The 27,371-nt window shown below is 45.0% G+C and overlaps 1 protein-coding gene across 1 annotated transcript in view; it reads right to left on the bottom strand.

The window, feature by feature from the left end:
- LOC121270411 (leucine-rich repeat and IQ domain-containing protein 4-like) overlaps window positions 1–27,371 on the bottom strand; it is a 76,588-nt gene that overhangs the window by 15,961 nt on the left and 33,256 nt on the right. The window contains exon 2 of the mRNA XM_041175726.1: window positions 13,581–13,754. Coding sequence (XP_041031660.1) covers window positions 13,581–13,754 — 174 coding nt within the window. The remainder of the gene's footprint in view (window positions 1–13,580; window positions 13,755–27,371) is intronic.

The raw sequence follows: 27,371 nt of genomic DNA on the forward strand, positions 1-27,371 counted from the left end.
GCTGTTAATCACCCGGCCAATCTTTGTGTCGTCCGCAAGCTAACTAATCCTACCCCCCACATAGTCATCTATGTCATTTATATAAATGAGAAATAATAGGGGATCGAACACAGATCCCTGTGGTACGCCACTGGACACTGGCTTCCTTCTGTCATCACCCTCTGCCTCCTACAACTAAGCCAATTTTGAATCCACCTTATCAAATTACCCTGTATCCCATGTGCATTTGCCTTCTTTATAAGTCTCCCATGTGGGACCTTGTCAAAGGCTTTGCTGAAATCCATGTAAATTACATCAACTGCACTACCCTCATCTACACACATGGTCACCTCCTCAAAAAATTCAATCAAATTTGTTAGGCATGACCTCCCTCTGAAAAAGCCATGCTGACTATCCCTGATCAAACCTTGCCTCTGCAAGTGGAGATAGATTCTCTCCTTCAGAACTTTCTCCAATAGTTTTCCCACCACTGACATGAGACTCACTGGCCTGTAGTTCCCTGGCTTCTCTCTACAACCCTTCTTAAATAGCGGAACCACATTAGCTGTTCTCCAGTCCTCTGACACCTCCCCTCCTGGCCAGAGAGGAATTAAAAATTTGGGACAGAGCCCCTGCCATCTCCTCCCTTGTCTCCCTCAGCAGTCTGGGACAAAAATCATCTGGACCTGGAGATTTATCCACTTAAGCCTGCCAACACCTCCAATAACTTATCACTCTCTATATCAATTTGCTTAAGAACTTCACAATCTCTCTCCCCGAGTTCAATACCTTCATCCTCATTCTCTTGGGTGAAGACAGATGTGAAGTATTCATTCAACACTCTAGCAATGTCCTCTGGCTCCACCCATAGATTGCCCCCTTGGTCCATTATGGGCCCTACTCTTTCCCTGGTTATCCTCTTCCCATTGATATACTTATAGAATATCTTGGGATTTTCCCTACTTTTATCAGCCAGAGCTTTCTCATATCCCCTCTTTGCTCTCCTAATTGCTTTCTTAAGCTTCACCCTGCACTGTCTGTACTCCACTAATGCCTCTGCTGATTTGCTTCCCTTGTACCTGCTCAGTAGCGCCTATTTGTTCCCCTGACTATAGAATCCCCTATTACTATTGCTGTTCTTCCCTTCCTCCCCTCCTGTACAGACAGTTTGCTTGTGGTGCCTGAAGCTTGGCTCTGTCCGCACTCCCTGGAGGAACCTGCACCCTCATCAGCTTCCAAAATGGAATATTGATTTGCAGGTGGGACCCCAGGGGACTCCTAAACAACCTGCCTGTTTCTCTTGGACTGCCTGGTGGTCACCCATTCCCTCAAGTCCCTTCAGCTGCGGTGTGACCACCTCTCTAAGCGTGCTACCCACGGTGCTCTCAGACTCCCGCATGCTCCACAGTGTCCCCAGCCGCCGTTCCAGCTCTGAAACCCAAGCTTCCAGGAGCTACAGCTGGACACGCTTCCTGCACACGTGCTGGTCCCGGGCACTGAAAATGTCCCCAGCTTCCCACATGGAGCAATGTCCCCAGTCCCCATCATTCCTCTGCCTGCCACCCCCTCACTTGGTCATCTGAAACCACAACCCCCTCACTGTGACTCTGCCTGTTCCCCACCCCATCCCTCTCCTAGCCTGGTCTCTCCTGGTAGCTTGCAGCCCTGCCTGCGCCCCACACCAGTCTCTCCAAGGTGTCTGTAGTCCTGCCTATTTATTTGTCATGGGATACGGCATCACTGTCGAGGCCAGCATTTGTTTCCCATCCTTAATTGTCTTTGAACTGAGTGGCTTGCTAGGCCATTTCAGAGGGCAGTCAAGAGTCAACCACCTTGCTGTGGATCTGGAGTCACATGTAGGCCAGACCAGGTAAGAACAGCAGATTTTCTTCCCTAAAGGACATTTGTGAACCAGATGGGATTTTACAATAATCGACAATGGTTTCTTGGTCAATATTACTGAGACCAGCTTTTAATTCCATATTTTTATTCTTTGAAGGCAAATTCCATCAGCTCCATGTTGGGATTTGAACCCATGTCTCCAGGGCATTATGCTGGGCCTCTGAATTAATGACATTACCATTACACCAACGTCTGAGCACCCCAACACTCTCTGTGGGTAGAGTGCAGCCCTGTCTGCCCACCCCACCCTGGTCCTGCCTCAGAGAGCAACTTTGCCAGTGCTCAGGAGTTGGAGCAGTGGTGAGAGATGATAGCAGCACAGTGAAAGGTAGACAAACACTGCATATAAGTTACGCCAAGTTTGTGAAACTGCACAGTTCATGAAAGTGGCAGTTTGATCACCCAGCTCATGAAATGGACAATGGCAAATTTGCCCAGTTCATGAAATGGCCAATTTCTATAAACAAAAAAAAAAATAATTCGTAAGTGTATGATCTACTTAATTCTGTTTCTTGTCCTCTTATGTTTCATACAGTATTATATCCAAACTATTTAAATATAACTTATATTCAATGATTACAGTGCAGCAAAAACAAATAAACCAACCATGATTAACTAAGAAAGTTAAGGATAGTATCAAATTGAAAGGAAAAACATACAATGTGGCAAAGATTAGCGGTAAGCCAGAGGATTGGGAAAGTTTTAAAAACCAACAAAAGGTGACCAAAAAATAATGAAGAGGGAGAAAATAAACTTTAAGGGTAAACTAGCAAATAATATAAAAACAGACAGTAAGAGCTTCTTTAAATATATAAAAAGGAAGAGAGAGGCCAAAGTGAACATAGGCCCCTTAGAGAATGAGACTGGGGAAATAATAATGGGGAACCAGGAAATTGCAGAGGATTTGAATAAATACTTTGCATCAGTCTTCATAGTAGAAGACACTAGCATTCCAAAAATACTAAATAGTTGGATTTGGGATAGTTATGGAAAAAGATAAGGTTGGGCTGGGAATAAAAGTTCTAAACTGGGGAAAGGCTAATTTTACTCAGATGAAACACAATTTGGCCCAAGTGGACTGGGAGCAGCTCCTTACAGATAAAACTGTGTCAGAGCAGTGGGAGGCATTCAAGGAGGAAATAACAAAAGTACAGGGCAAATATGTTCCCGTAAAGACAAAGGAGGGGACGAAGTCCAGAGAACCCTGGATATCCAGGGACACAAAGGTTAGGATTAAGAAAAAAAGAGAAGCTTATGGCAGATACTGAGGGCTCAATACAGCAGAGTCCCGAGAGCACTATAAAAAGTAAAGGGGGGAACTTAAAAAGGAAATTAGGAAAGCTAAGAGAGTGCATGAGAAAGCATTGGGTAGAATAAAGGAAAACCCAAAGGGGATTTTTATATATATAAAGAGCAAGAGAATAACTAAGGGAAGAGTCAGGCCAATTAGGGACCATAGAGGTAATCTGTGTGTGGACCTGGAAGACATGGGTACAGTCCTCAATGAATACTTTGTGTCAGTCTTCACAATGGAAAAGGACGATGCAGGTATAGACATCAGGGTGGAGGACTGTGAAATATTGGATGGAAATTAACATAGAGAGAGGAGGTACTAGTGGGTTTAGCGGCCTTAAAAGTAGATAAATCTGCAGGCCTGGATGAGATGTGTCCCAGGTTGTTGAAGGAGGAAAGGGAAGAGGTATCAAGGGCCCTGGCAGTAATTTTCAAATCCTCTCTAGCCACAGGGTGAGGTGTCAGAGGACTGGAGGACTGCGAATGTTGTCCCAATATTAAAAAAGGGAGAAAGGGATACTTCAGGAAAATACAGGACAGTCAGTTTAACCTTGGTGGTGGGGAAGTTCCTAGAAAGAATTCTGAGGGACAGAATATATTTGCACTTGGAGAGACACAGATTGATCAGGGATAGTCAGCATGGATTTGTTAAGGGAGGGCCGTGTTTGACAAATTTGATCACATTTTTTGAGGAGGTAACCAGGAGTGTTGATGAGGGTAATGAATTTGATGTGGTCTACATGGACTTTAGCAAGGCTTTTTATAAGGTCCCTCGTGGCAGACTGGTCAAGAAAGTAAGAGCCCATGGGATCCAAGGCAAAGTGGCACATTGGATCCAAAATTGGCTGAGAGGCAGGAAGCAGGAGGTAAAAGCAAAAAACTGCAGATGCTGGAAATCCAAAACAGAAACAGAAATACCTTGAAACACTCAGCAGGTCTGGCAGCATTGGCGGAGAAGAGCACAGTTGACGATTCAAGTCCTCATGACCGTTCAACAGAACTAAGTAAAAGTAGGAAAGGGGTGAAATATAAGCTGGTTTAAGAGGGGGGGGGTTGGTTGGGGGGGTGGTGGGGTCATTAGGACAAGCAGTCAGTAAAGGGAGTGATGGTAGAGGGATGTTTCTGTAACTGGAAGTCGGTTTCCAGTGGGGTTCCACAGGGCTTGGTGCTGGTGCCCTTGCTGTTTATGGTGTACATAAATGATTTGGGCTTAAGTGTAGGGGGTATGATAAGACCATAAGACATAGGAGCAGAAATTAGGCCATTCGGCCCATTGAGCCTGCTCCACCATTCGATCATGGCTGATAAGTTTCTCAACCCCATTCTCCTGCCTTATCTCCGTAACCTTTGATCCCCGTACCAATCAAGAACCTATCTATCTCGATCTCTCTATCTCTATATACTCAATGACCTGGTCTCCACAGCCTTCTGTGGCAATGAATTCCATAGATTCTCCACTCTCTGGCTGAAGAAATTTCTCCTCATCTCTGTTCTAAAAGGTCTTTCCTTTACTCTGAGGCTGTGCCCTTGAGTCCTAGTCTCTCCTACTAATGGAACCATTTCCCCCACATCCACTCTATCCTGGCCTTTCAGCATTCTGTAAGCTTCAATCAGATCCCCCCCTCATCCTTCTAAACTCCATTGAGTATAGACCCAGAGTCCTCAATGTTCCTCATACGTTAAGCCTTTCATTCCTGGGATTGTTCTCGTGAACCTCCTCTGGACCATCTCCAGGGCCAGAACATCCTTCCTGAGATATGGGGCCCAAAATTGCTCACAATATTCTAAATGTGGTCTGACCAGAGCCTTATAAAGCCTCAGCAGCACATCCTTGGTTTTATATTCTAGTCCTCTAGAAATAAATTCCAACATTGCATTTGCCTTCCTAACTACCGACTCAACCTGCAAGTTAACGTTAAGAGAATCCTGGACTAGGACTCCCAAGTCCCTTTGCACTCCAGGTTTCTGAATTCTCTCCCCATTTAGAAAATATTCTATGCCTCTATTCTTCCTACCAAAGTGCATGACCTCACACTTGCCCACATTGTATTCCATCTGCCAATTCTTTGCCCATTCGCCTAACCTGTCTAAATCCTTTTGCAGCCTCCCCACCTCCTCAATAATACCTGTCCCTCCACCTATCTTTGTATCATCTGCAAACTTAGCCAAGATGCCCTCAGTTCCTTCATCTAGATCATTAATGTATAAAGTGAAAAGTTGTGGTCCCAACACAGACCCCTGCAGAACTCCACTAGTCACTGGCCGCCATCCTGAGAAGGACCCCCTTATCCCCACTCTTTGCCTCCTGCCAGATAGCCAATCTTCTATCCATGCTAGTACCTTGCCTCGAACACCATGGGCTCTTATCTTTCTGAGCAGCGTCCTGTGCGGCACCTTGTCAAAAGCCTTCTGGAAGTCCAAGTAGATAACATCCATGTGCTCTCCTTTGTCTAACGTACTCGTTACCTCCTCAAAGAATTCTAACAGATTTGTCAGGCATGACCTCCCCTTGATGAAACCATGCTGACTTTGCCCGATTTTATCATGCACTTCCAAGTATTCTGAAATCTCATCCTTAATAATGGACTCTAAAATCTTACCAACGACCGAGGTCAGGCTAATCGACCTGTAATTTCCTGCCTTTTGCCTCACTCCCTTCTTAAACAGGGGGGTTACATTAGTGATTTTCCAGTCCTCTGGGACCCTCCCCAACTCCAGTGATTCCTGAGAGATCACCACTAATGCCTCCACTATCTCTTCAGCTATCTCCTTCAGAACTCTGGGCTGTAATCCATCTAGTCCAGGTGATTTATCCACCTTCAGACCTTTCAGTTTTCCTAGTACCTTCTCCTTGGTAATGGCCACCATACTCACCTCCGGCCCCCAACTTTCTTGAACTTTGGGAATGTCACTAGTGTCTTCCACCATGAAGACTGACGCAAAGTACCTATTCAGTTCCTCCGCCATTTCTTTGTTCCCCACTATTACTTCTCCAGCGTCATTTTCCAGTGTCCCAATGTCCACTTTTGCCTCTCTCTTACCCTTTATATATCTAAAAGAAACTCTTGCAATCTTCTTTTGTATTACTGGCTAGTTTACCCTCATATTTAATCTTCTCCCTCCTTATTTCTTTTTTAGTTGCCCACTGTTGGTCTTTGTAGGCTTCCCAATCCCCTGGTTTCCCACTGCTCTTCGCCGCATTGTATGCTTTCTCTTTAGCTTTTATGCTGTCCCTCACTTCCCTTGTCAGCCATGGTTGCCTCATCCTCCCTTTAGTCTGCTTCTTCATCCTAGGGATGAATTTTTGCTGTGTCTCCCAAATTACTCCCAGAAACTCCTGCCATTGTTGTTCCACTGTCTTTCCTGCTAGGCTCATCTCCCAGTCAATTCTGGCCAGCTCCTCCCTCATGTCTCTGTGGCTGCCTTTATTCAACTGTAATACCGTTACATCTGATTCCAGCTTTTTCCTCTCAAATTGCAGGGTAAATTCTATCATATTATGGTCACTTCCTCCTAAGGGTTCCTTCACCTTAAGCTCCCTTATCAAATCTGCCTCATTACACATCACTAAATCTAGAATTGCCTGTTCCCTAGTGGGCTCCACCACAAGCTGCTCCAAAAAGCCACCTCGTAGACATTCCACAAATTCCTTTTCTTGGGATCCACTACCAAGCTGATTTTTCCCAGTCTACCTGCATATTGAAATCTCCCATGATCACTGTAACCTTGCCTTTCTTACACGGTTTTTCTATCTCCTGGTGCATCTTGTGCCTCACATCCTGACTACTGTTCGGAGGCCTGTACTTAACTCCCATTATGGTTTTTTCACCTTTGCGGTTCCTCAACTCTACCCACACAGATTCCACATCATCTAACCCTACATCATTTCTTGTTATCGATTTAATTTCATTTCTTACTAACAAAGCAACCCCACCCCCTCTGCCAACCTGCCTATCTTTTCGATAGGATGTATATTCTTGGATATTTAGTTTCCAGTCTTGATCCCCTTGCAGCCATGTCTCCATGATGCCCACCACATCATACCTGCCAATTTCAATCTGCGCCACAAGCTCATTTACCTTATTTCATATACTGCGTGCATTCAGATCCAACACCTTCAGTCCTGTATTTCCTGTCCCCTTTCTCATTGTCATCCCTTTATCTGATGTGCTTGAAGTTAGATTCTTAGCCCTTTCCAAACACTCTGTCCTATTTTGTGTTCTGGGAACTTTAATAGCCTCTCCTGGGCTCCCCTTTCTTTTCAGTTTTTCCATAATTTTCCATTAAGTTGAATCCACCACCGCCACCAACCCCCCCCCCCCCGCCCCATACGCTAACCTGCTACTTTGTTTCCCGTTAGTCATACTTCTTGGAGTTTTACCCTCTCCCCCCAACTTTCTAGTTTAAACTCCTGTTGACCACCCTATTTACTTTTCGCTAGAACATTAATCAAGAAGTTCACGGATGACACAAAAATTGGTCGGGTGGTAAATAGTGAGGAGGATAGTGTAAACTGCAGGAGAATATCAATGAGCTGGTCAGTGGGCAGAATAGTGGGAAATGGAATTCAACCTGGAAAAGTGTGAGGTAATGCATTTGGGGAGGGCTAACAAGGCAAGAGATTACACTATGAATAGTAGGACCCCAGAAAGTACTGAAGATCAGAGGGACCTTGGTGTGCATATCCACAGATCCCTCAAGGTAGTGGGTCAGGTAGATAAGGTGGTTAAGAAGGCATATGGGACACTTGCCTTTATTAGTTGAGGCATAGAATACAAGAGCAGGGAGGTTATGATGGAACTATATAAAACTCTGCTCAGGCCACAACTAGAGTACTGTATGCAGTTCTGATCACCACATTATAGGAAGGATGTGATAGCACTGGAGAGGGTGCAGAGGAGATTTACCAGGATGCTGCCTGGGCTGGAGGGTCTGAGCTATGAGGAAAGACTGGATAGGCTGGTGTTGTTTACCTTCAAGCAGCGAAGTTTGAGAGGGGACCTGATAGAGGTGTATAAGATTATGAGGGGCTTAGATAGGGTGGAAAGGAAGGCACGTTTTCCATTAGTAAAGAGGTTAATAACCAGGGGGCATAGATTTAAGGTAAGAGGTAGAAGGCTAAGAGGGGAGTTGAGGAGGAATATTTTCACCCAGAGGGTGGTGGGAGTCTGGAACTCATTGCCTGAAAGGATGGTTGAGTCACAAATTCTCATAACATTTAAGAAGTATTTAGACATTCCCTTTTGTTGCCATAGCCTCCAGGGCTATGGGCCAGGTGCTGGAAAATGGAATTAGTGTAGTCAGATCTTTGTTGACCAGCGTGTACACAATGGGCCGAATGGCCTCCTTTCTGTGCAGTAAACATCTATGAGTGTATGAGTCTGCAATCAAGGAGGAAAAATGGGGGAGGAAATAAATACAATAACTGTCACGAGAGAAAAAGTACTAGGGAAACTAGGGCTAAAGGCTGATAAGTCACCAGGACCTGATGGGTTGCATCCTAGGATATTAAAGGAAGTAGCTACAGAGATAGTGGATGCTCTGGTAGTAATCTTCCAAGAATCCTTAGATTCTGGAAAAGTCCCAGGGGATTGGAGAACCGCCAAAGTGACACCCTTATTCAAAAAGGGAGGGAGACAAAAACAGGTAACTATAGGCCAGATAGCTTAATATCTGTCATTGGGTAAATTTTAGAGCCTATTATAAAGGATGTAATAGCAGAGCATTTAGAAATACATAATCTAATCAAGCAGTGTCAGCATGCCTGACAAATTTATTAGAATTCTCTGAGGAGGCAACAAGCAGGATAGATAAAGGAGAACTAGTAGATGTAATATATTTGTATTTCCAACTGGCGTTCAATAAGGTACCAAACATTGGGCTACTTAATAAGATAAGAGTCCATGGTGTTGGGGGTAGTATATTAACATGGGTAAAGGATTGGCTAACTAATAGAAGACAGTGAGTTGGGGTAAGGGGGGCATTTTCAGGATGGCAATCTGTAACTAGTAGAGTGCCGAAGGGATCAGAGCTGGGGCCACAATTATTTACAATATATGTTAATAACTTGGATGAGGGAAGTGAATGTACTATCACCAAGTTTGCGGATGACACAAAAATAATTGGGAAGGCAAGTGGTGAGGATGACACAAAGAGTCTACAGAGGGATATAGGCAGGTTAAGTAAGTGGGCAAAAACTTGGCAGATGGAATATAATGTGGGAAAATGTGAGGTTATGCACTTTGGCAGCAAGAATAGAGGAGCTGAATATTATTTAAATGGAGAAAGACTGCAGAAAGCTGCAGCACAGAGGGATTTGGGGGTCCTCATGCATGAATCACAAAAAGCTAGCATACAAGTTCAGCAGGTAATAGGGAAGGCAAATGGAATGTTGGCCTTTATTTCAAAGGGAATGGAGTATAAAAATAGGGAAGTCTTACTAAAACTATACAAGGCACTAGTTAGACCACACCTAGAATACTGTGAACAGTTTTAGTCCCTTTATCTAAGGTAAGATATACTGGCATTGGAGGCAGTCCAGAGAAGGTTCACTGGGTTGATCCCAGATATGGAGGAATTTTATGAGGAGAAGTTGAGTAGGTTAGGCCTGTACTCATTGGAGTTTAGAAGAATGAGAGGTGACCTTAGTGAAACATATAAAGTTCTTAGGGGGTTTGACAGGGTAGATGCTGAGAGGTTGTTTCCCCTTGTGGGAGAGTCCAGGACCAAAGGGCATAACCTCAGACCCCAAAGGGATCACCCATTTAAGACAGAGATGAGGACGAATTTCTTCTCTCAGAGGGTAGTCAATCTGTGGATTCCTTTACTGCAGAGGGCTGTAGAGGCTGAGTTGTTAAGTATATTCAAGGCTGAGATAGACAGATTTTTAATCAGTAAGGGAATCAAGGGGCATGGGGAAAAGGCAGGAAAGTGGAGTTGAGGATTATCAAATCAGCCATGATCTCATTGAATGGTGGAACAGACTTGCTGGGCCGAATGGCCTACTTGTGCTCCCACGTCTTATGGCCTTATAAAGAAACAATTCATACAAGCACAGTGTGCCTTTATTCAATGCACATCTCAGATTCGTTGTGACATCAAACATTTCAAATTAATTGGTTTATGTTCTGTTATATTTCATTCCAGATTGCACTGAGACCATTCAGATAAATTCTACATCAATGTTTACAAAAACAGCATAAATACAATTCATAGATATTTAGTGTGCCAGCACTGTCAGCAATGGTCAACATTGTCTCAGGACTTGTGGCTGTGACAGGCACTGTTGCAGCAGAGACCTGCTTTCAAACAGGAACATCATCTTGATAAGCAATTCTTCCTACAGTAACTTCTCTGGAAGCCTTGCCCACCACAAACACTTTGAGCATGTACAATCTCACAAAGGCTGAGACGTTCTGGTGGAATATCTTCTGCACTCAGTCCACTGTACTGCACAAATTCAAACTGACTTTTGGCAAGTTTGCCTTTTACAATCCCCTTAGCTGTTCCAATGGTGTAACCAGTTCCATCTACTGCCAGCCCCACACCTATAACATTTGGTGGGTCACCTTTGCTGCAGTCAAATTCTGACACTGGGACAGCCACATTGTCTCCAACACCAACAGCCCGAAATGACCTTGCGCTGTATGCCATCACCTACTTGGCTTGCTGTGCACTGGTTGGCCACCTTCCTTGCATGTTTGATAGTCAGAAGCTTTTTTCCAGGGTGGAAGAGTCAATTACTAGGGGACATAGATTTAAGGTGAGAAGAGAAAACTATAGAGGAGATGTGCAGGGCAATTTTTTTTACACAGTGTCTGGAATTCGCTGACAGAGGAGGTGGTTGAAGCAGGTACGATAGTGGTGTTTAAGAGGCAGCTTGACAAATACATGAATAGGATGGGAATAGAGAGGGATATGGACCCCGGAAGTGCAAAATGTTTTAGTTGACGGGCAATATGATTGGCGCAGGCTTGGAGGGCCGAACTTTTCTTTGTTCTTTGTCTGGCAGGATGAAGTTCTTCATCAGATTTTGGGCTATCTGTAATGGATGATACAGAGCCCTGCTCAGGGTCATTCATGGAGAATGGTGCTGTGGATGACTCAGGATTGTCCATGTTGAATGATCCGAGGGCTGGCTCAGGACCTTCCACGTTGGGTGGTCCAGGGGCTGACTCAGTATCGTCTGTGGTAGATAGCTCTGAGGCCAGATCAGGATTGTCCATGGAGGACGGTCCAGGGACCAGCTGAGGATCAGGATTTTCCATGTTCTCCTAAGAAGTATTTCCAGTTCTTCTTCAATGGCTCAGAAGACTCTGTTGAGGAACTCATCTGCCAACTTTGATCTGAGGCCACACCATGGTTTCTTTCTAGTGGATGCTTGGTAAGGAGCCATCTTTACACTTCATGGTAACTTCTGTTCATTGCCCACTGAACAAAACAGACACCTTGGTTTCACTGAGCACAGCTGTTGGCACACTTCCAGGCCATTAGCTTCAGCTTCATATCACAATTACTGTGTTCCACAGAGCCTTGACTCTGGGGAAGTCTCGAATGCCTGTTGACCAACAGCAATTCTTCCCAGAGTGTTGCCAGTTCGTCGGTGACCTGTGCTGTGAACTCTCTTCCGCTACCTGACTGAAGAATATGTGGAGCTCTGATGTCTAGAAATATGAGAAGCAGCTCATGGGTAACCTCAGCTGCTGTCTTGGATTTCAGAGGACAAATGACATGGCACTTGGTCAGATACTCCATATAGTGCAGTATGAAATGATAATTTCCATCCTTCATGGTCTGCATGTCAACCAGGTCTACTTGTCCATGTTCATTCAAGTCATTGACAGGCAGGGGTCTCACAGCCACTCCTGTCACTGTCTCCTGTCTCCTCAATGCTTTTCTATGCATCTCTCACAGCGGTCTGATAAGAGACCGTGAGATGTTTGCATATCTTTCAGAAAGTTTCTTTTGAGTCTTCTTTTCGCCACCATGGCCTGTTTCAATGTGGGCTTGTCAAGTGATGTCCAGGACTGCTTCCTTGGTAGCCATGCACTTACCATTGCTCTTGGTAACCTTGCCCACACCACCTAGAGATGCAAGCACTTAAGTTTTCAGGATGTAATGTTCATCTCTTGAGAGTTTTGTCCTGTTTTCCTATACTTGAAGACAGCAATCACCTTCTGTTCATATTCAGCAGACCACAAAACAGCACAGCTCTCAATACAATCACCCATCTTTAGTGTTTGCAGGGGTGATGCTAGTTAGTATCGATTTCTATGCTTATGTACTGATTCTACAAGAGATGTGAATGCCATCCCATTTTCAACTGGGTACAACAAAGGAGAGGTGGACTTGTCACCAATGAACTGTTAACTGTTATTTGCCATATGAGCCTTTGAAGTCAACACCATGTTAGTTTCACCTCCAGCATGGAATTCCACACTTTCCAAATTTACAATGTTCATGCTGTTATTGAGCAACGTAGTAGATGATGTTAAGCTTGTTCATCACAACAGGCTTTAGCAACAATTCCAAAAATAAGATTTTAAAACTCATACATAGCACTGGCCACTTCATTAAATGAGCAGTCAAACTGCCTATTTCATGATCCATGCAATGGGTTTGCCCAGTTCATGAAATGGGTTCTACCAGTGTCCATTTCATGAAATGGGCAGTTCTAAAAATGGGCATAACATATATACATCTCAAAGTCACACGTGAAGTGAAGCTGGGCAGGTGCACACCACTTATCAACTTATTTTTCTATTCCACTTTAGCCAAACTTGTCTTCATCTCCCTTGATTGCATTTATTGAGTTTAAGACACTAGTTATTGACCCACATTTCTCACTCTCAAACTGAATGTTGTCTAAAGGATCCTTTACCATGATGTCCTTAATTAATCCTGCCTCATTACACATTACGAAGTCCAAAATTGCCTGGTCCCTAGTTGGTTCCAGAACATATTGTTCTAAGAAACTGACCTGAATATACTTGATGAACTCAGCCTCCAGTGTACCTTTGCCAATTTGTGCAGATTAAAGTCACCCTTGATTATTGCAGCACCTTTCTTGAAAGCCTCCAATATTCCTTGATTTATACTCTATCCTACAGTGTTGCTTCTGTCAGGGGGCCAATAAAATATTCCAACTGGTGACTTCTTTCCTTTGCTATTTCTAATCTCCACCCAAACTGTCTTTGCAGCTGCAAAACTACCATAAAGGATAAAGATAACCAGCATTTCAATCCAGTTTGAACCTTCCAACCAACATATTGAACTAATTAAAAGTTAGCCTCAGCTGCAATTCCAAGGCACTGACAAACCAGAGCTGTGCCCCTCATGCCAGACTAACCATAGCTCATCCTATCAGAGTTAATTGAGCTTTGATATTACAGTTTTCTATCTCTTACCACCAGTTGAGAAATCTCCTCAGGTATGTGGGTGAATTTCATCCCATGATCTTGTCCCAGGTATAGTCTTTCCAGGGATTCCACAGAGCAAATCTCTTGGGGAAAAGCCCGAAACCGGTTCCCAGTCAAACCGAGAATCTTCAGTTTGGTCAAATTCTTTATTCCTGGTAAGACCTGCGAATTAAATAAGGTTTTTATTGTTTTCCTGACAGCAGTTGTTGCACACAAAAATAGGGATATCATTGGGTGTCCTCATAGAACAAATACTCATTAAACATCAGTACCCACTAGAGTCAGAGTTATGCTGTTAGTTTGGCTTACTCTCTGTCTAGTGAGAGCAGGGCTGGGTTTTTCCGACTGCTCAGTAGAGCAGCTTCTCCAGTAGAACAGGACTTGTTCCCACTATGAAAATGTGTTGGGAAATAGAGATAGTTTGAGTATGTTATATTTCTATTTGTAGGTGTTAGGAATGAGTTTTCACTTTAAAGGTTAAGTTTGATTTGTATTTCTGTGTCTGTGTTAAGGAAGGTCAAATGGAGTTTTAGTTTTACTTTAAAAAGACGCCTGCATTTCTAATGAGGTTTTTTATGACTGTTGCAGCTAGGTTAAACAAACAAGCGTAGAAGAATTGGGCTGCTGCCTAGTAACCGGGGTCCAGAGAGACAGGTCCCTCCCTCAGACACGCACAGAAAAAACTAAAGAAATGGCAGTTTTAAGTTCAGTTTGAAGCCAGGACTCCAGAGAGACTGTACACTGGGAAAGGGAACTGCAGATTTCCCATAAGAACCAAAAGGCCTCAAAAATCCAGGGGAGTGGAACAAGGGAAATCCCCAAGCAGACCTTCTAGTCAAAGGAAGGACAGGAACCTGGAAAAGGTCCTATTAATGAAGTTAAGAGTGAGAGGCAGAGAGAAAAGCTCCAAGTTTCAGACTTAAAGAGACAAAAGCTACAAAAAGCAGGTTTAAAGTGAGAAGAGCAAGAGGCAAGAAGGTCCAAAAAGACATGTGATGGCCTGTAACTCTTTGCTATGGGCATGTAAAGCAGTGATACTGTTGACGGCTGGGTCAGTGAGAGAGAGTGTGTGGAAGACAGTTTGAATACATGTGGTGACCCAGGGGAGTGGAACATCAGAAGGAGAGTTCAAAACCCTGGAAGTGGACCCTTGCACAAAGCATCTGAGAGAAAGCGTCGGTTTGAGAAAAGATTCCAAAGCAAGGCCATGGACAATGGAGATTCGAAACCCTCATGTGAAAGACAGAGTCCAGTGAGACTGATTGGCTCATGGTGTGACAAGTGTCTGGGAGGGGAGTTGAGGAGAGATTCATAGCATCTGGTTGAGGTGACATCTGTCACTTGGTTTCAGAGTGTGATGTGTCTGATCACAGGGTGCTATAGGTGACCATAAGACATAGGAGCAGAAATTAGGCCAATCGGCCCATCGAGTCTGCTCCGCCATTCAATCATGGCTGATAAGTTTCTCAACCCCATTCTCCCGCCTTCTGCCCGTAACCTTTGATCCCCTTACCAATCAAGAACCTATCTATCTCGGTCTTAAATACACTCAATGACCTGGCCTCCACAGCCTTCTGTGGCAATGAATTCCATAGGTTCACCACTCTCTGGCTAAAGAAGTTTCTCCTCATCTCTGTTCTAAAAGGTCTTTCCTTTACTCTGAGGCTGTGCCCTCGGGTCCTAGTCTCTCCTACTAATGGAAACATCTTCCCCATGTCCACTCTATCCAGGCCTTTCAGTATTCTGCAAGTTTCAGTCAGATCCCCCCCTCATCCTTCTAAACTCCATCGAGTATAGACCCAGAGTCCTCAAACATTCCTCATATGTTAAGCCTTTCATTCCTGGGATCATTCTCGTGAACCTCCTCTGGACCCTCTCCAGGGCCAGAACATCCTTCCTGAGATACGGGGCCCAAAATTGCTCACGATATTCTAAATGTGGTCTGACCAGAGTCTTATAAAGCCTCAGCAGCACATCCCTGCTTTTATATTCTAGTCCCCTCAAAATAAATGCCAACATTGCATTTGCCTTCCTAACTTCCGACTCAACCTGCAAGTTAACCTTAAGAGAATCCTGGACTAGGGCCCCGTACCTCAGGAAGGATGTTCTGGCCCTGGAGAGGGTCCAGAGGAGGTTCATGAGAATGATCCCAGGAATGAAAGGCTTAACATATGAAGAACATTTGAGGACTCTGGGTCTATACTCGATGGAGTTTAGAAGGATGAGGGGGGATCTGATTGAAACTTACAGAATACTGAAAGGCCTGGATAGAGTGGACGTGGGGAAGATGTTTCCATTAGTAGGAGAGACTAGGACCCGAGGGCACAGCCTCAGAGTAAAGGGAAGACCTTTTAGAACAGAGATGAGGAGAAACTTCTTTAGCTAGAGAGTGGTGAATCTATGGAATTCATTGCCACAGAAGGCTGTGGAGTCCAGGTCATTGAGTGTATTTAAGACCGAGATAGATAGGTTCTTGATTGGTAAGGGGATCAAAGGGCAAAGGTGGGAGAATGGGGTTGAGAAACTTATCAGCCATGATTGAATGGCGGAGCAGACTCGATGGGCCGAATGGCCTAATTTCTGCTCCTACGACTTAGGGTCTTATATCCAGTGCCTTCAGCTGTTTCTTGATATCACATAGAGTGAATTGAATTGGCTGAAGACTGGCATGGGTGATGCTGGGACCCTCCGGAGGAGGCCGAGATGTATCATCCACTCGGCACTTCTGGCTGAAGATTGTAGCAGATGCTTCAGCCCTTTCTTTGCACTAATGCGCTGGACTCCCCCATCATTTGAGGCTGGGGATATTTGTGGAACCTCCTCCTCCAGCAATGTGAGGAAGAACGTTTTAAATTAGGAAAGGTAATGACCTAGAACTCAGTGCCCACGAGGGTGGTAAATGCAAGAATAGCTAATGATTTCAAAAGGAAACTGAATGGCCAGTTGAAGGAAATAAACTTGCAGGCCTAGAGGGACCGCACATGTGTGTGGGACTGACTGAATTATTCCACAGGGGCTGGCATTGTTTCCATGGGCTGAAAAGCCTCCTTCTCTGCTATAAATGGCACTGACGCCTGTATTTGCGCCAAAAATCCTGGAAATGGCTGAAATTTCCAAGTCCCACCCCGAAACGTGGCATTTCCCTTCTTCGTGGATGCAGGATTATAGTCGGTCCGGGCTTCACTCCAGTGCGATTGTGGGGGTAGCTGGCCATTTAAATCAACAAGCGGAGTTGGGTGGGGGCAGAGGTTGGCGTGGCTGGGGCATAGGGAGGTGTGAAAGGGGGTGACGGGTGAAGGCTGGAAGAATGTTTTTTGTTTTATTATTATTCTTTATTTATTTAAACACAATGTCAGAGCACAGAGCCAAGCCTTGCACCTAGCCCGCCTCCACACCCACCAGCCTTCCCACTTGCTCTGGGGTTTCCCGCTCCGCATCCTATTTCAGCCTAGTCATCCCTTGAGCAAAAATCAAAGCCTTTTTTAAAGGTTGGGTTCATTGACCCAGGGAACTCCGGACCCAGCAAACCCGACCCAGGGAACTCCGGACCCAGCAAACCTGACCCAGGGAACTCCGGACACAGCAAACCGGACCCAGGGAACTCCGGACCCAGCAAACCTGACCCAGGGCCAAATATTCTGACTTAAGACTCCAAGGGTGCAATTTTTTTGTTCTGGAGACCAAGTGCGGTGTCAGGAGGGAAAGTCGGTGTGATTTCTGTTGGGTGCCAGGATGGGTTCTCATGCCAGAATGCCCGTTTTTCAGCTTATTATTTATGCATCAATGAGGAGCTGATTGAATCTCGTGGCAGGGCAGCCTGGGATTCGTCCACCTTGCCATTATCTCATGGGGTTGAAGGTCCAGGACACCGTATTTAAATGGCACCCACACAGACATTCACTCACTGCAGGACAGGTGTGTGGGAACCTGTTGGAAATTGCAGCCCAAAGCATAAAACCATCTGCCCCCAAATTCAGCGACAGCTCCCTGGAGAGACTCCTCCAGGCTTTGCAGGACCTGTGGGAAGTCCTCCAGCTACGGGATGGAAACTTGAGGTCCACCTGCCTCACAATGCTGGCTTGGGAGGAGGTCACCAGGGAGGTCAATGCCTGTGGACCTCGGAAGAGAGTCACCCTGCAGTGCCAAAAAAGGGCAAATGATCTCATCTGCTCCACCAGGGTAAATCAACCTTCTCCTCACTCCAAACTCTCACTCTCATCAGGCCTTCAGGCATTCAAGGGGAGTTACAATTCACAGGGATCTCGCTCACTGCCAAAAGAAGGGACATCAGCACTAATTGTCTGACAGACTCTGTAACATTTTCATCTCCTGTAACATGCTGCATAAGTTGTGTCTTCAGCCTTTACTGGGGAGCACCCAGCACACACAGCAGGCCTGCATGCTTATGATCTGCTCTTGCATCCATGCTGCTCATAGTCTTTCTTTCTGTCTTTAGGCAGCACAAGATCACATAACAAGAGGGAGAAATTCCTGACCAGAGGGGGGATGCCAGGGTTGAGGGCACTCACCCCCTATGAGAAGCAGGCAGCGGTGCTGGCTGCTGCGGGCAGGAACCATCCCTGTGCCAAAGACAAGATTTGGCATCTCCCAACAAACCAGTGAGGGTCAATGCGGTAGCCGTCGGCCACCCGGGGACAAGGACTATGAGTGATCTTTAATGTAGATGACTATCTAGGCAATCACTAATTATCTCTTCTCTCTATTACAGCCCATCAGCAGGAAAAGAGGGAGGGACATGCCCAACCAGCCCATCAGCCCCAGCTCCCAGAGCACCTCAAATGAGGAGGCCAAGAATACATCCGCTGAAGCTCTGGTATTGCGTTCACCTGCACCGTCCACCAGTGCAGAGACACAGGCCTCAGTAGGACTTAGTTCTAGAGAAGACTTTGGGTCACTATCTCTGCCTTAAAAATATTCAGTGACCCTGCTTCCACCGCCTTCTGAGGCAGAGAATTCCAAAGTTGCACAACATTCTGAGAGAATTTTTTTCCCTTATCTCTGTCCTATTAGGGTGGCCCTTAATTTTAAAATAGTGCCCCCTAGTTCTGGGGTCACCTACAAAAGGAAACATCCTTTCCACATCCACCTTGTTGAGACCATTCAGACTGTACTTGGATTTCTAAAAGGCATTTGATAAGGTGCCACATCAAAGGTTATTGTGGAAAATAAAAGCTCATGGTGTAGAGGGTAACATATTAGCCTAAATAGAAGATTGGCTGGCTGGCAGGAAACAAAGAGTATGCATAAATGGATCTTTGTCTGATTGGCAGAATGTGTCTAGTGCAGACCCCATCTTGTCATCTTGTATACTTCAATCAAGTCACCCCTCACTCTTTTAAACTCTAGTGGAAACAAGTCCAGTCTGTCCAACCTTTCCTCATAAGACAACCCACTCATTCCAGGTATCAATCTAGTAAACCTCCTCTGAACCGCCTCCGATGCATTTACATCCTTCCTTAAATAAGGAGACCAAAACTGCACACAGTATTCGAGATGTGGTCTCACCAATGCCCTGTATAATTGAAGCATAACATCCTTACTTTGATAACAAAAACAGAATTACCTGGAAAAACTCAGCAGGTCTGGCAGCATCGGCGGAGAAGAAAACAGTTGACGTTTCGAGTCCTCATGACCCTTCCACAGAACTAAGTAGAAATAGGAAAGGAGTGAAATATAAGCTGGTTTAAGGTGTGTGTGTGTGTGTGTGTGTGGGGTGGTTGGGGGGGGTGGTTGGGTGGGGGGAGAGAAGTGGAGGGGGGCTGTAGTTGTAGGGACAAGCAAGCAGTGATAGAAGCAGATCATCAAAAGATGTCACAGACAACAGAACAAAAGAACACATAGGTGTTGAAGTTGGTAATATATATCTAAACGAATGTGCTAATTAAGAATGGATGGTAGGGCACTCAAGGTATAGCTCTAGTGGGGGTGGGGGAGCATAAAAGATTTAAAAATATTCAGAAATAATGGAAATAGTTGGGAAAAAGAAAAATCTATATAATTTATTGGAAAAAAAACAAAAGGAAGGGGGAAGAAACAGAAAGTGGGTGGGGATAGAGGAGGGAGGTCAAGACCTAACCGATGCTGAACGTTCAGTGCTCAGCAAAGGACTCAGTTTCATACCCCTATGCTCTCACCTTAATGAATTTCGGGCTCGGCACAATGCTGAACTCTTCTTCCGCCGTCTTCGTCACCGGGCTCACTTCTTTGGGCAGGAGTCCTCTCCTCGTTCAACGGATCCTTTCACCCACCTCCAATATTCTCCCTCCACCTGGACCCCTCCCTCTGGATTCTTACCTTCTCTTGATCTTTTCATTGAGAACTGTCGGCGCGACATTAGTTGTCTCCATTTCTCTGCTCCTCTCACCCATTCTAATCTCTCTCTCTCTGAACTTACTGCACTCCATTCTCTCAGGTTCAACCCTGACATCGTCATCAAACCCGCTGACAAGGGTGGTGCTGTTGTTGTCTGGTGCACTGACCTCTACCTCGCGGAGGCTGAGCGTCAACTTGCAGACACTTCCTCCTACCTCACCCTGGACCATGACCCCACCACTGAACATCAAGCCATTGTTTCCAATGACCTCATCTCCTTTGGGGATCTTCCTCTCACAGCTTCCAACCTGATAGTCGCCCAACCTCGGACGGCCCGCTTCTACCTCCTACCCAAAATCCACAAACAGAACTGTCCCGGTAGACCGATTGTGTCAGCTTGCTCCTGCCCCACAGAGCTCATTTCTCGTTATCTTGACTCCCTTCTCTCTCCCCTTGTCCAGTCCCTTCCCACCTACATCCGTGATTCCTCTGACACCTTACATCACATCAACAATTTCCAGTTCCCTGGTCCCAACCACTTCCTCTTCACCATGGACGTCCAATCCCTCTACACCTCCATCCCCCACCAGGATGGTCTGAGGGCTCTTAGCTTTTTCCTCGAACAGAGGCCCGAACAATCCCCATCCACCACTACTCTTCTCTGTCTGGCTGAATTTGTTCTCACACTGAACAATTTCTCCTTCAACTCCTCTCATTTCCTACAAATAAAAGGTGTGGCTATGGGTACCCGCATGGGCCCCAGCTATGCCTGTCTCTTTATGGGATATGTGGAACATTCATTGTTCCAATCCTACTCCGGCCCCCTTCCACAACTCTTTCTCCGGTACATCGATGATTACTTCAGTGCTGCTTCATGCTCTCGTCGGGACTTGGAAAAATTTATTAATTTTGCTTCCAATCTCCACCCCTCCATCATTTTCACATGGTCCATCTCTGACACTTCCCTTCCCTTCCTTGATCTCGCTGTCTCAATCTCTGGTGATAGACTGTCCACCAATATCCATTACAAGCCTACCAACTCCCACAGCTACCTTGACTACAGCTCCTCACACCCCGCTTCCTGTAAGGACTCCATTCCATTCTCTCAGTTCCTTCGCCTCCATCGCATCTGTTCCGATGATGCTACCTTCAAAAACAGTACCTCTGACATGTCCTCCTTCTTCCTTAACCGAGGTTTTCCACCCACAGTCATTGACAGGGCCCTCAACCGTGTCTGTCCCATCTCCCGCGCATCCGCCCTGACGCCTTCTCCTCCCTCCCAGAAACATGATAGAGTCCCCCTTGTCCTCACATATCACCCACCAGCCTCCGCATTCAGAGGATCATCCTCTGCCATTTCCGCCAACTCCAGCATGATGCCACCACCAAACACATCTTCCCTTCACCCCCCTCCTGTCGGCATTCCGTAGGGATCATTCCCTCTGGGACACCCTGTTCCACTCCTCCATCACCCTCTACTCCTCAACCCCCACCTATGGCACCTCCCCATGCCCACGCAAAAGATGTAACACCTGCCCCTTCACTTCCTCTCTCCTCACCGTCCAAGGATCCAAACACTCCTTTCAAGTGAAGCAGCATTTCACTTGCATTTCCCCTAACTTAGTCTACTGCATTCGTTGCTCCCAATGCGGTCTCCTCTACATTGGAGAGACCAAACGTAAACTGGGCGACCGCTTTGCAGAACACCTGCGGTCTGTCCGCAAGAATGACCCAAACCTCCCTGTCGCTTGCCATTTTAACACTCCACCCTGCTCTCTTGCCCACAAGTCTGTCCTTGCTTTGCTGCATTGTTCCAGTGAAGCCCAACGCAAACTGGAGGAACAGCACCTCATCTTCCGACTAGGCACTTTACAGCCTTCTGGACTGAATATTGAATTCAACAACTTTAGGTCTTGAACTCCCTCCTCCATCCCCACCCCCTTTCTGTTTCTTCCCCCTTCCTTTTGTTTTTTCCAATAATTTATATAGATTTTTCTTTTCGCACCTATTTCCATTGTATTTGCCTTCCTAACTACCAACTCAACCTGCAAGTTAACATTAAGAGAATCCTGGACTAGGACTCCCAAGTCCCTTTGCACTCCAGGTTTCTGAATTCTCTCCCCATTTAGAAAATATTCTATTCCTCTATTCTTCCTACCAAAGTGCATGACCTCACACTTGCCCACGTTGTATTCCATCTGCCAATTCTTTGCCTATTTGCCTAACCTGTCCAAATCCTTCTGCAGCCTCCCCACCTCCTCAATACTACCTGTCCCTCCAACTATCTTTGTATCATCTGCAAACTTAGCCAGGATGCCCTCAGTTCCTTCATCTAGATCATTAATGTATAAAGTGAAAAGTTGTGGTCCCAACACTGACCCCTGCGGAACTCCACTAGTCACCGGCCGCCATCCTGCGAACCCCCTTATCCCCACTCTTTGCCTCCTGCCAGATAGCTAATCTTCTATCCATGCTAGTACCTTGCCTCTAACACCATGGGCTCTTATCTTACAGAGCAGCGTCCTGTGTGGCACCTTGTCAAAGGCCTTCTGGAAGTCCAAGTAGATAACATCCATTGGCTCTCCTTTGTCTAACCTACTCGTTACCTCCTCATAGAATTCTAACAGATTTGTCAGGCATGACCTCATCTTGATGAAACCATGCTGACTTTGCCTGATGTTACCACACACTTCCAAGTATTCTGAAATCTCATCCTTAATAACGGACTCTAAAATCTTACCAACGACCGAGGTCAGGCTAATCGGCCTGTAATTTCCCGTCTTTTGCCTCACTCCCTTCTTAAACGGGGGGGAGGGGGGGTTACATTAGCAATTTTCCAGTCCTCTGGGACCCTCCCTGACTCCAGTGATTCCTGAAAGATCACCACTAATGCCTCCACTATCTCTTCAGCTATCTCCTTCAGAACTCTGGGGTGTAATCCATCTGGTCCAGGTGATTTATCCACCTTCAGACCTCTCAGGTTTCCTAGTACCTTCTCCTTGGTAATGGCCACCATACTCACCTCTGCCCCCCGACTCTCTTGAACTTTGGGGATGTTACTCGTGTCTTCCACCGTGAAGACTGACGCAAAGTACCTATTCAGTTCCTCCACCATTTCTTTGTTCCCCATTACTACTTCTCCAGTGTCATTTGCCAGCGGCCCAATGTCCACTTTTGCCTCTCTCTTACCCTTTATATATCTAAAAAAGCTCTTGCAATCTTCTTTTTTATTACTGGCTAGTTTAGCCTCATATTTAATCTTCTCCCTCCTTATTTCTTTTTTACTTGTCCTCTGTTGGTCTTTGTAGGCTTCCCAATCCCCTGGTTTCCCACTGCTCTTCGCCGCATTGTATGCTCTCTCTTTAGCTTTTATGCTGTCCCTCACTTCCCTTGTCAGCCATGGTTGCCTTGTCCTCCCTTTAGTATGCTTCTTCTTCCTAGGGATGAATTTTTGCTGTGTCTCCCAAATTACTCCCAGAAACTCCTGCCATTGCTGTTCCACTGTCTTTCCTGCTAGGCTCATCTCCCAGTCAATTCTGGCCAGCTCCTCCCTCATGCCTCTGTAGTTGCCTTTATTCAACTGTAATAGCGTTACATCTGATTCCAGCTTTTTCCTCTCAAATTGCAGGGTAAATTCTATCATGTTATGGTCACTTCCTCCTAAGGGTTCCTTCACCTTAAGCTCCCTTATCAAATCTGCCTCATTACTCATCACTAAATCTAGAATTCCCTGTTCTCTAGTGGGCTCCACCACAAGCTGCTCCAAAAAGCCATCTCGTAGACATTCCACAAATTCTTTTTCTTGGGATCCATTACCAACCTGATTTTCCCAGTCTACCTGCATATAGAAATCCCCCATGATCACTGTAACCTTGCCTTTCTTACATACCTTTTCTAGCTCCTGGTGTATCTTGTGCCCCACATCCTGACTACTGTTCGGAGGCCTGTACATAACTCCCATTATGGTTTTTTCACCTTGTTCCTGAGTATCCTGAGACTGTGACACCTTGTTCTAGACCCCCAGCCAGAAGATACATCATCCCTGCATCCAGTCTGTCCAGCCCTGTCAGGGTTTTATATGTTTCAATGAGATCCCCTCTCATTCTTCTAAATTCCAGTGAATACAGGCCTAGTCAGCCCAATCTCTCCTCGTACGACAATCCTGCCATCCCAGGAATCAGTCTGATGAACCTTCGCTGCACTCCCTCTATGACAAGTATATCCTTTCTTAGGTAAGGAGTCCAAAACTGCACACAATACCACCGGTGTGGTCTCACCAAAGCCCTGTACAGCTGCAGTAAGGTATCCTTGTTCCTGTGCTCAATGAAGGCCAATGAAGGCTAACATAAGATTTGCCTTCTTAACTGCTTGCTGCACCTTCATGCTTTCAATGATAAGTGTACAAGGACACCCAGGTCCCTTTGTACATCAACATTCCCTAATCTATCACCATTTAAATAATACTCTGCCATTCTTTTTTTTCTAGGAAGTTGGATAACTTCACACTTACTCATGTTATACTGTACCTGCCACGTATTTGCCCACTCACTCAATTTGTATAAATCGCCTTGAAGCCTCTTAATTTCCTCCTCCCCACTCACATTCTCACCTAATTTTGTGTCATCAGCACACTTGGAAATATTACATTTGGTTCCTTCATCGAAATCATTGATATGTATTGTGAATATCTGAGGCCCAAGCACTGATCCCTGCGGTACCCCACTAGTCACCATCTGCCACTCTGAGAAAGATCTGTTTATCCCTACTCTCTGTTTCCTGTCTGCTAACCAATTCTCAATCCATGCCCAATATATTACCCCCAATCCCATGTAGTTTCATTTTACACACTAACCTCTTATGTAAGACTATATCAAAAGCTTTCTGAAAATCCAAATACACCACATCCACTGGTTCTCCCTTATCTATTCTGCCAGTTACATCCTCAAAAAACTCCAATAGGTTTGTCAAATATGATTTCACTCTCACAAATCCATGTTAACTTTGTCTAATCCCGTTGATGTTTTCTAAGTGTCCTGTTATCACATCCTGTATAATAGCACTGTAGCATTTTCCTTACCACTGATGTTAGGCTAACTGGTCTGTAGTTACCTGTTTTTTCTCTCCTTCCTTTTTTAAATAGTGGGGTTATATTTGCCACCCTCAAATCTGCTGGACTGTTCCAAAATCCACAGAATTTTGGAAGATGACAACCAACACATGCACTATTTCCATGGCCACCTCCTTTAGTACCTGGGGTGTAGATTATCGGGCCCTAACAATTTATCAGCTTTCAGTCCCATTAATTTCTCCAGCACTTTTTTTTTAGTAATACGTGGAAGGAGCATTTACAACATCTAAAAGAACTGTTTGATCGACTGCAAGAAGCTAATGTGGTAGTAAATTTAGCTAAGAGTGAATTTGCAAACGCGCAAGTTACATATTTAGGCCGCACCGTTGGACATGGTCAGCTGGCCCCACGAGATGTGAAAGTAAAAGCCATCATGAATTTCCCAGTGCCTAGAACAAGACAGGAAGTTTTGAGATTTCTGGGCATGAATGGAATTTATCGCAAGTTTGTATCAAATTTTAGCAGTTTGGTTGCTCCATTGACTGAATTATTTTTAAAAACTAGGAAAGTTCAATAGACAGAGTGCATTTGACAGTTTAAAAACTGTTGATTACTACACTAATTTTAGCAGAAACTAATTATGTCAAGCAGTTTAAGTTGGCGATTTATGCAAATGCTATCGGTATTGGTGCTGTGTTGTTACAAGAAAATGAAACAGGAATTGAAAGTCAGTTGGATATTTTTCACAGAAGCTGAATGGACATCAGAAAAGATAACCAACTAGTGAAAAAGAGACAAAACAAAAACAGAATTACCTGGAAAAACTCAGCAGGTCTAGCAGCATCGGCGGAGAAGAAAAGAGTTGAGGTTTCGAGTCCTCATGACCCTTCAACAGAACTAGGTGAATCCAAGGAGAGGGGTGAAATATAAGCTGGTTTAAGGTGATGGGGGTGGGGGGGGGGGGGGGGGGTGGGGGTGGGGGGGGGGGGGTGTTGGGTTGGGGGAGAGAAGTGGAGGGGGGTGGTGTGGTTGTAAGGACAAACAAGCAGTGATAGGAGCAGATCATCAAAAGATGTCACAGACAAAAGAACACAGAGGTGTTGAAGTTGGTGATATTATCTAAACAAATGTGCTAATTAAGAATGGATGGTAGGGCACTCAAGGTACAGCTCTAGTGGGGGTGGGGTAGAAAGACTAGCAGGGCATACAAGATTTAAAAATAATGGAAATAGGTGGAAAAAGAAAAATCTATATAAATTATTGGAAAAAACAAAAGGAAGGGGGAAGAAACAGAAAGGGAGTGGGGATGGAGGAGGGAGTTCAAGACCTAAAGTTGTTAAATTCAATATTCAGTCCGGAAGGCTGTAAAGTGCCTAGTTGGAAGATGAGGTGCTGTTCCTCCAGTTTGCGTTGGGCTTCACTGGAACAATGCAGCAAGGCAAGGACAGACTTGTGGGCAAGAGAGCAGGGTGGAGTGTTAAAATGGCAAGCAACAGGGAGGAAAAAGTGAAAAAGAGACTCTAGGTCTGGTGTCAGCATTGCAGCATTTCAAGATTCAGGTTGCAAGCAATTCTTTGGGAACAATTATTTATACAGACCACAATCCTTTAAAATTTCTGGAAAAAAATCGAAACCAAAATACCACACTGTTCAGATGGAGTTTATTACTGAAACCATTTAATTTACAAATTAGACATGTGACTGGAAAATCTAATGGCAGATGCGTTGTCAAGAGCTTAAAGTTTAAAGGAAATTGAACATTTGAAACATGGACCCAGGACTGAAATTACCTCTGTTGATTGTTATAAAATAGAAATAGTTTATAGTTATATTGGTATTTGTAGGTGTTAGGAATGAGTTTTAGATTTAAAGTTTAAATTTGATTTGCATTTCTGTATCTGCATTCAGAAAGGTCAAATTGAGTTTCAGTTTCATTTTATAAAGGTGCCTGCATTTCTAATGAGAGTTTATGACTTAACAAGTTAAACAAACAGGAGTAGAAGAATTGGACAGTTGCCTAGCAACAGGGGGCCAGAGAGGTAGGTCCCTCCCACAGACACACAGTAAACTAAAAAAAAGCAGTTTGTTTTGGAAGCTGTTGGAGTTCAGCTGTTTTGGAGACAGCTGCCAAACAGAAGCTATCTAGAAGGGGCAGAAAGCCAGTCCTAAACTAAAGAAAAGTCCCCAAGGATCCAGGGGAGTAGAACAGGGGAGTCCCAAGCAGATCTTCTAGACAAAGGAAGGGCAGGAACCTGGCAAAGGTCCTGTTAAGTGAAGGTAAGAGTGAGGGGCAGAGCAAAAGGCTCCAAGCTTCAGACTTAAAGAGACAAAAGCTGCAGAACTTGTGTTACCCTTACAAATCTGGATATATCTATAAA

Source organism: Carcharodon carcharias, chromosome 2 (assembly GCF_017639515.1).
Source record: "Carcharodon carcharias isolate sCarCar2 chromosome 2, sCarCar2.pri, whole genome shotgun sequence".
In the NCBI taxonomy this organism is placed as follows: Eukaryota; Metazoa; Chordata; class Chondrichthyes; order Lamniformes; family Lamnidae; genus Carcharodon; species Carcharodon carcharias.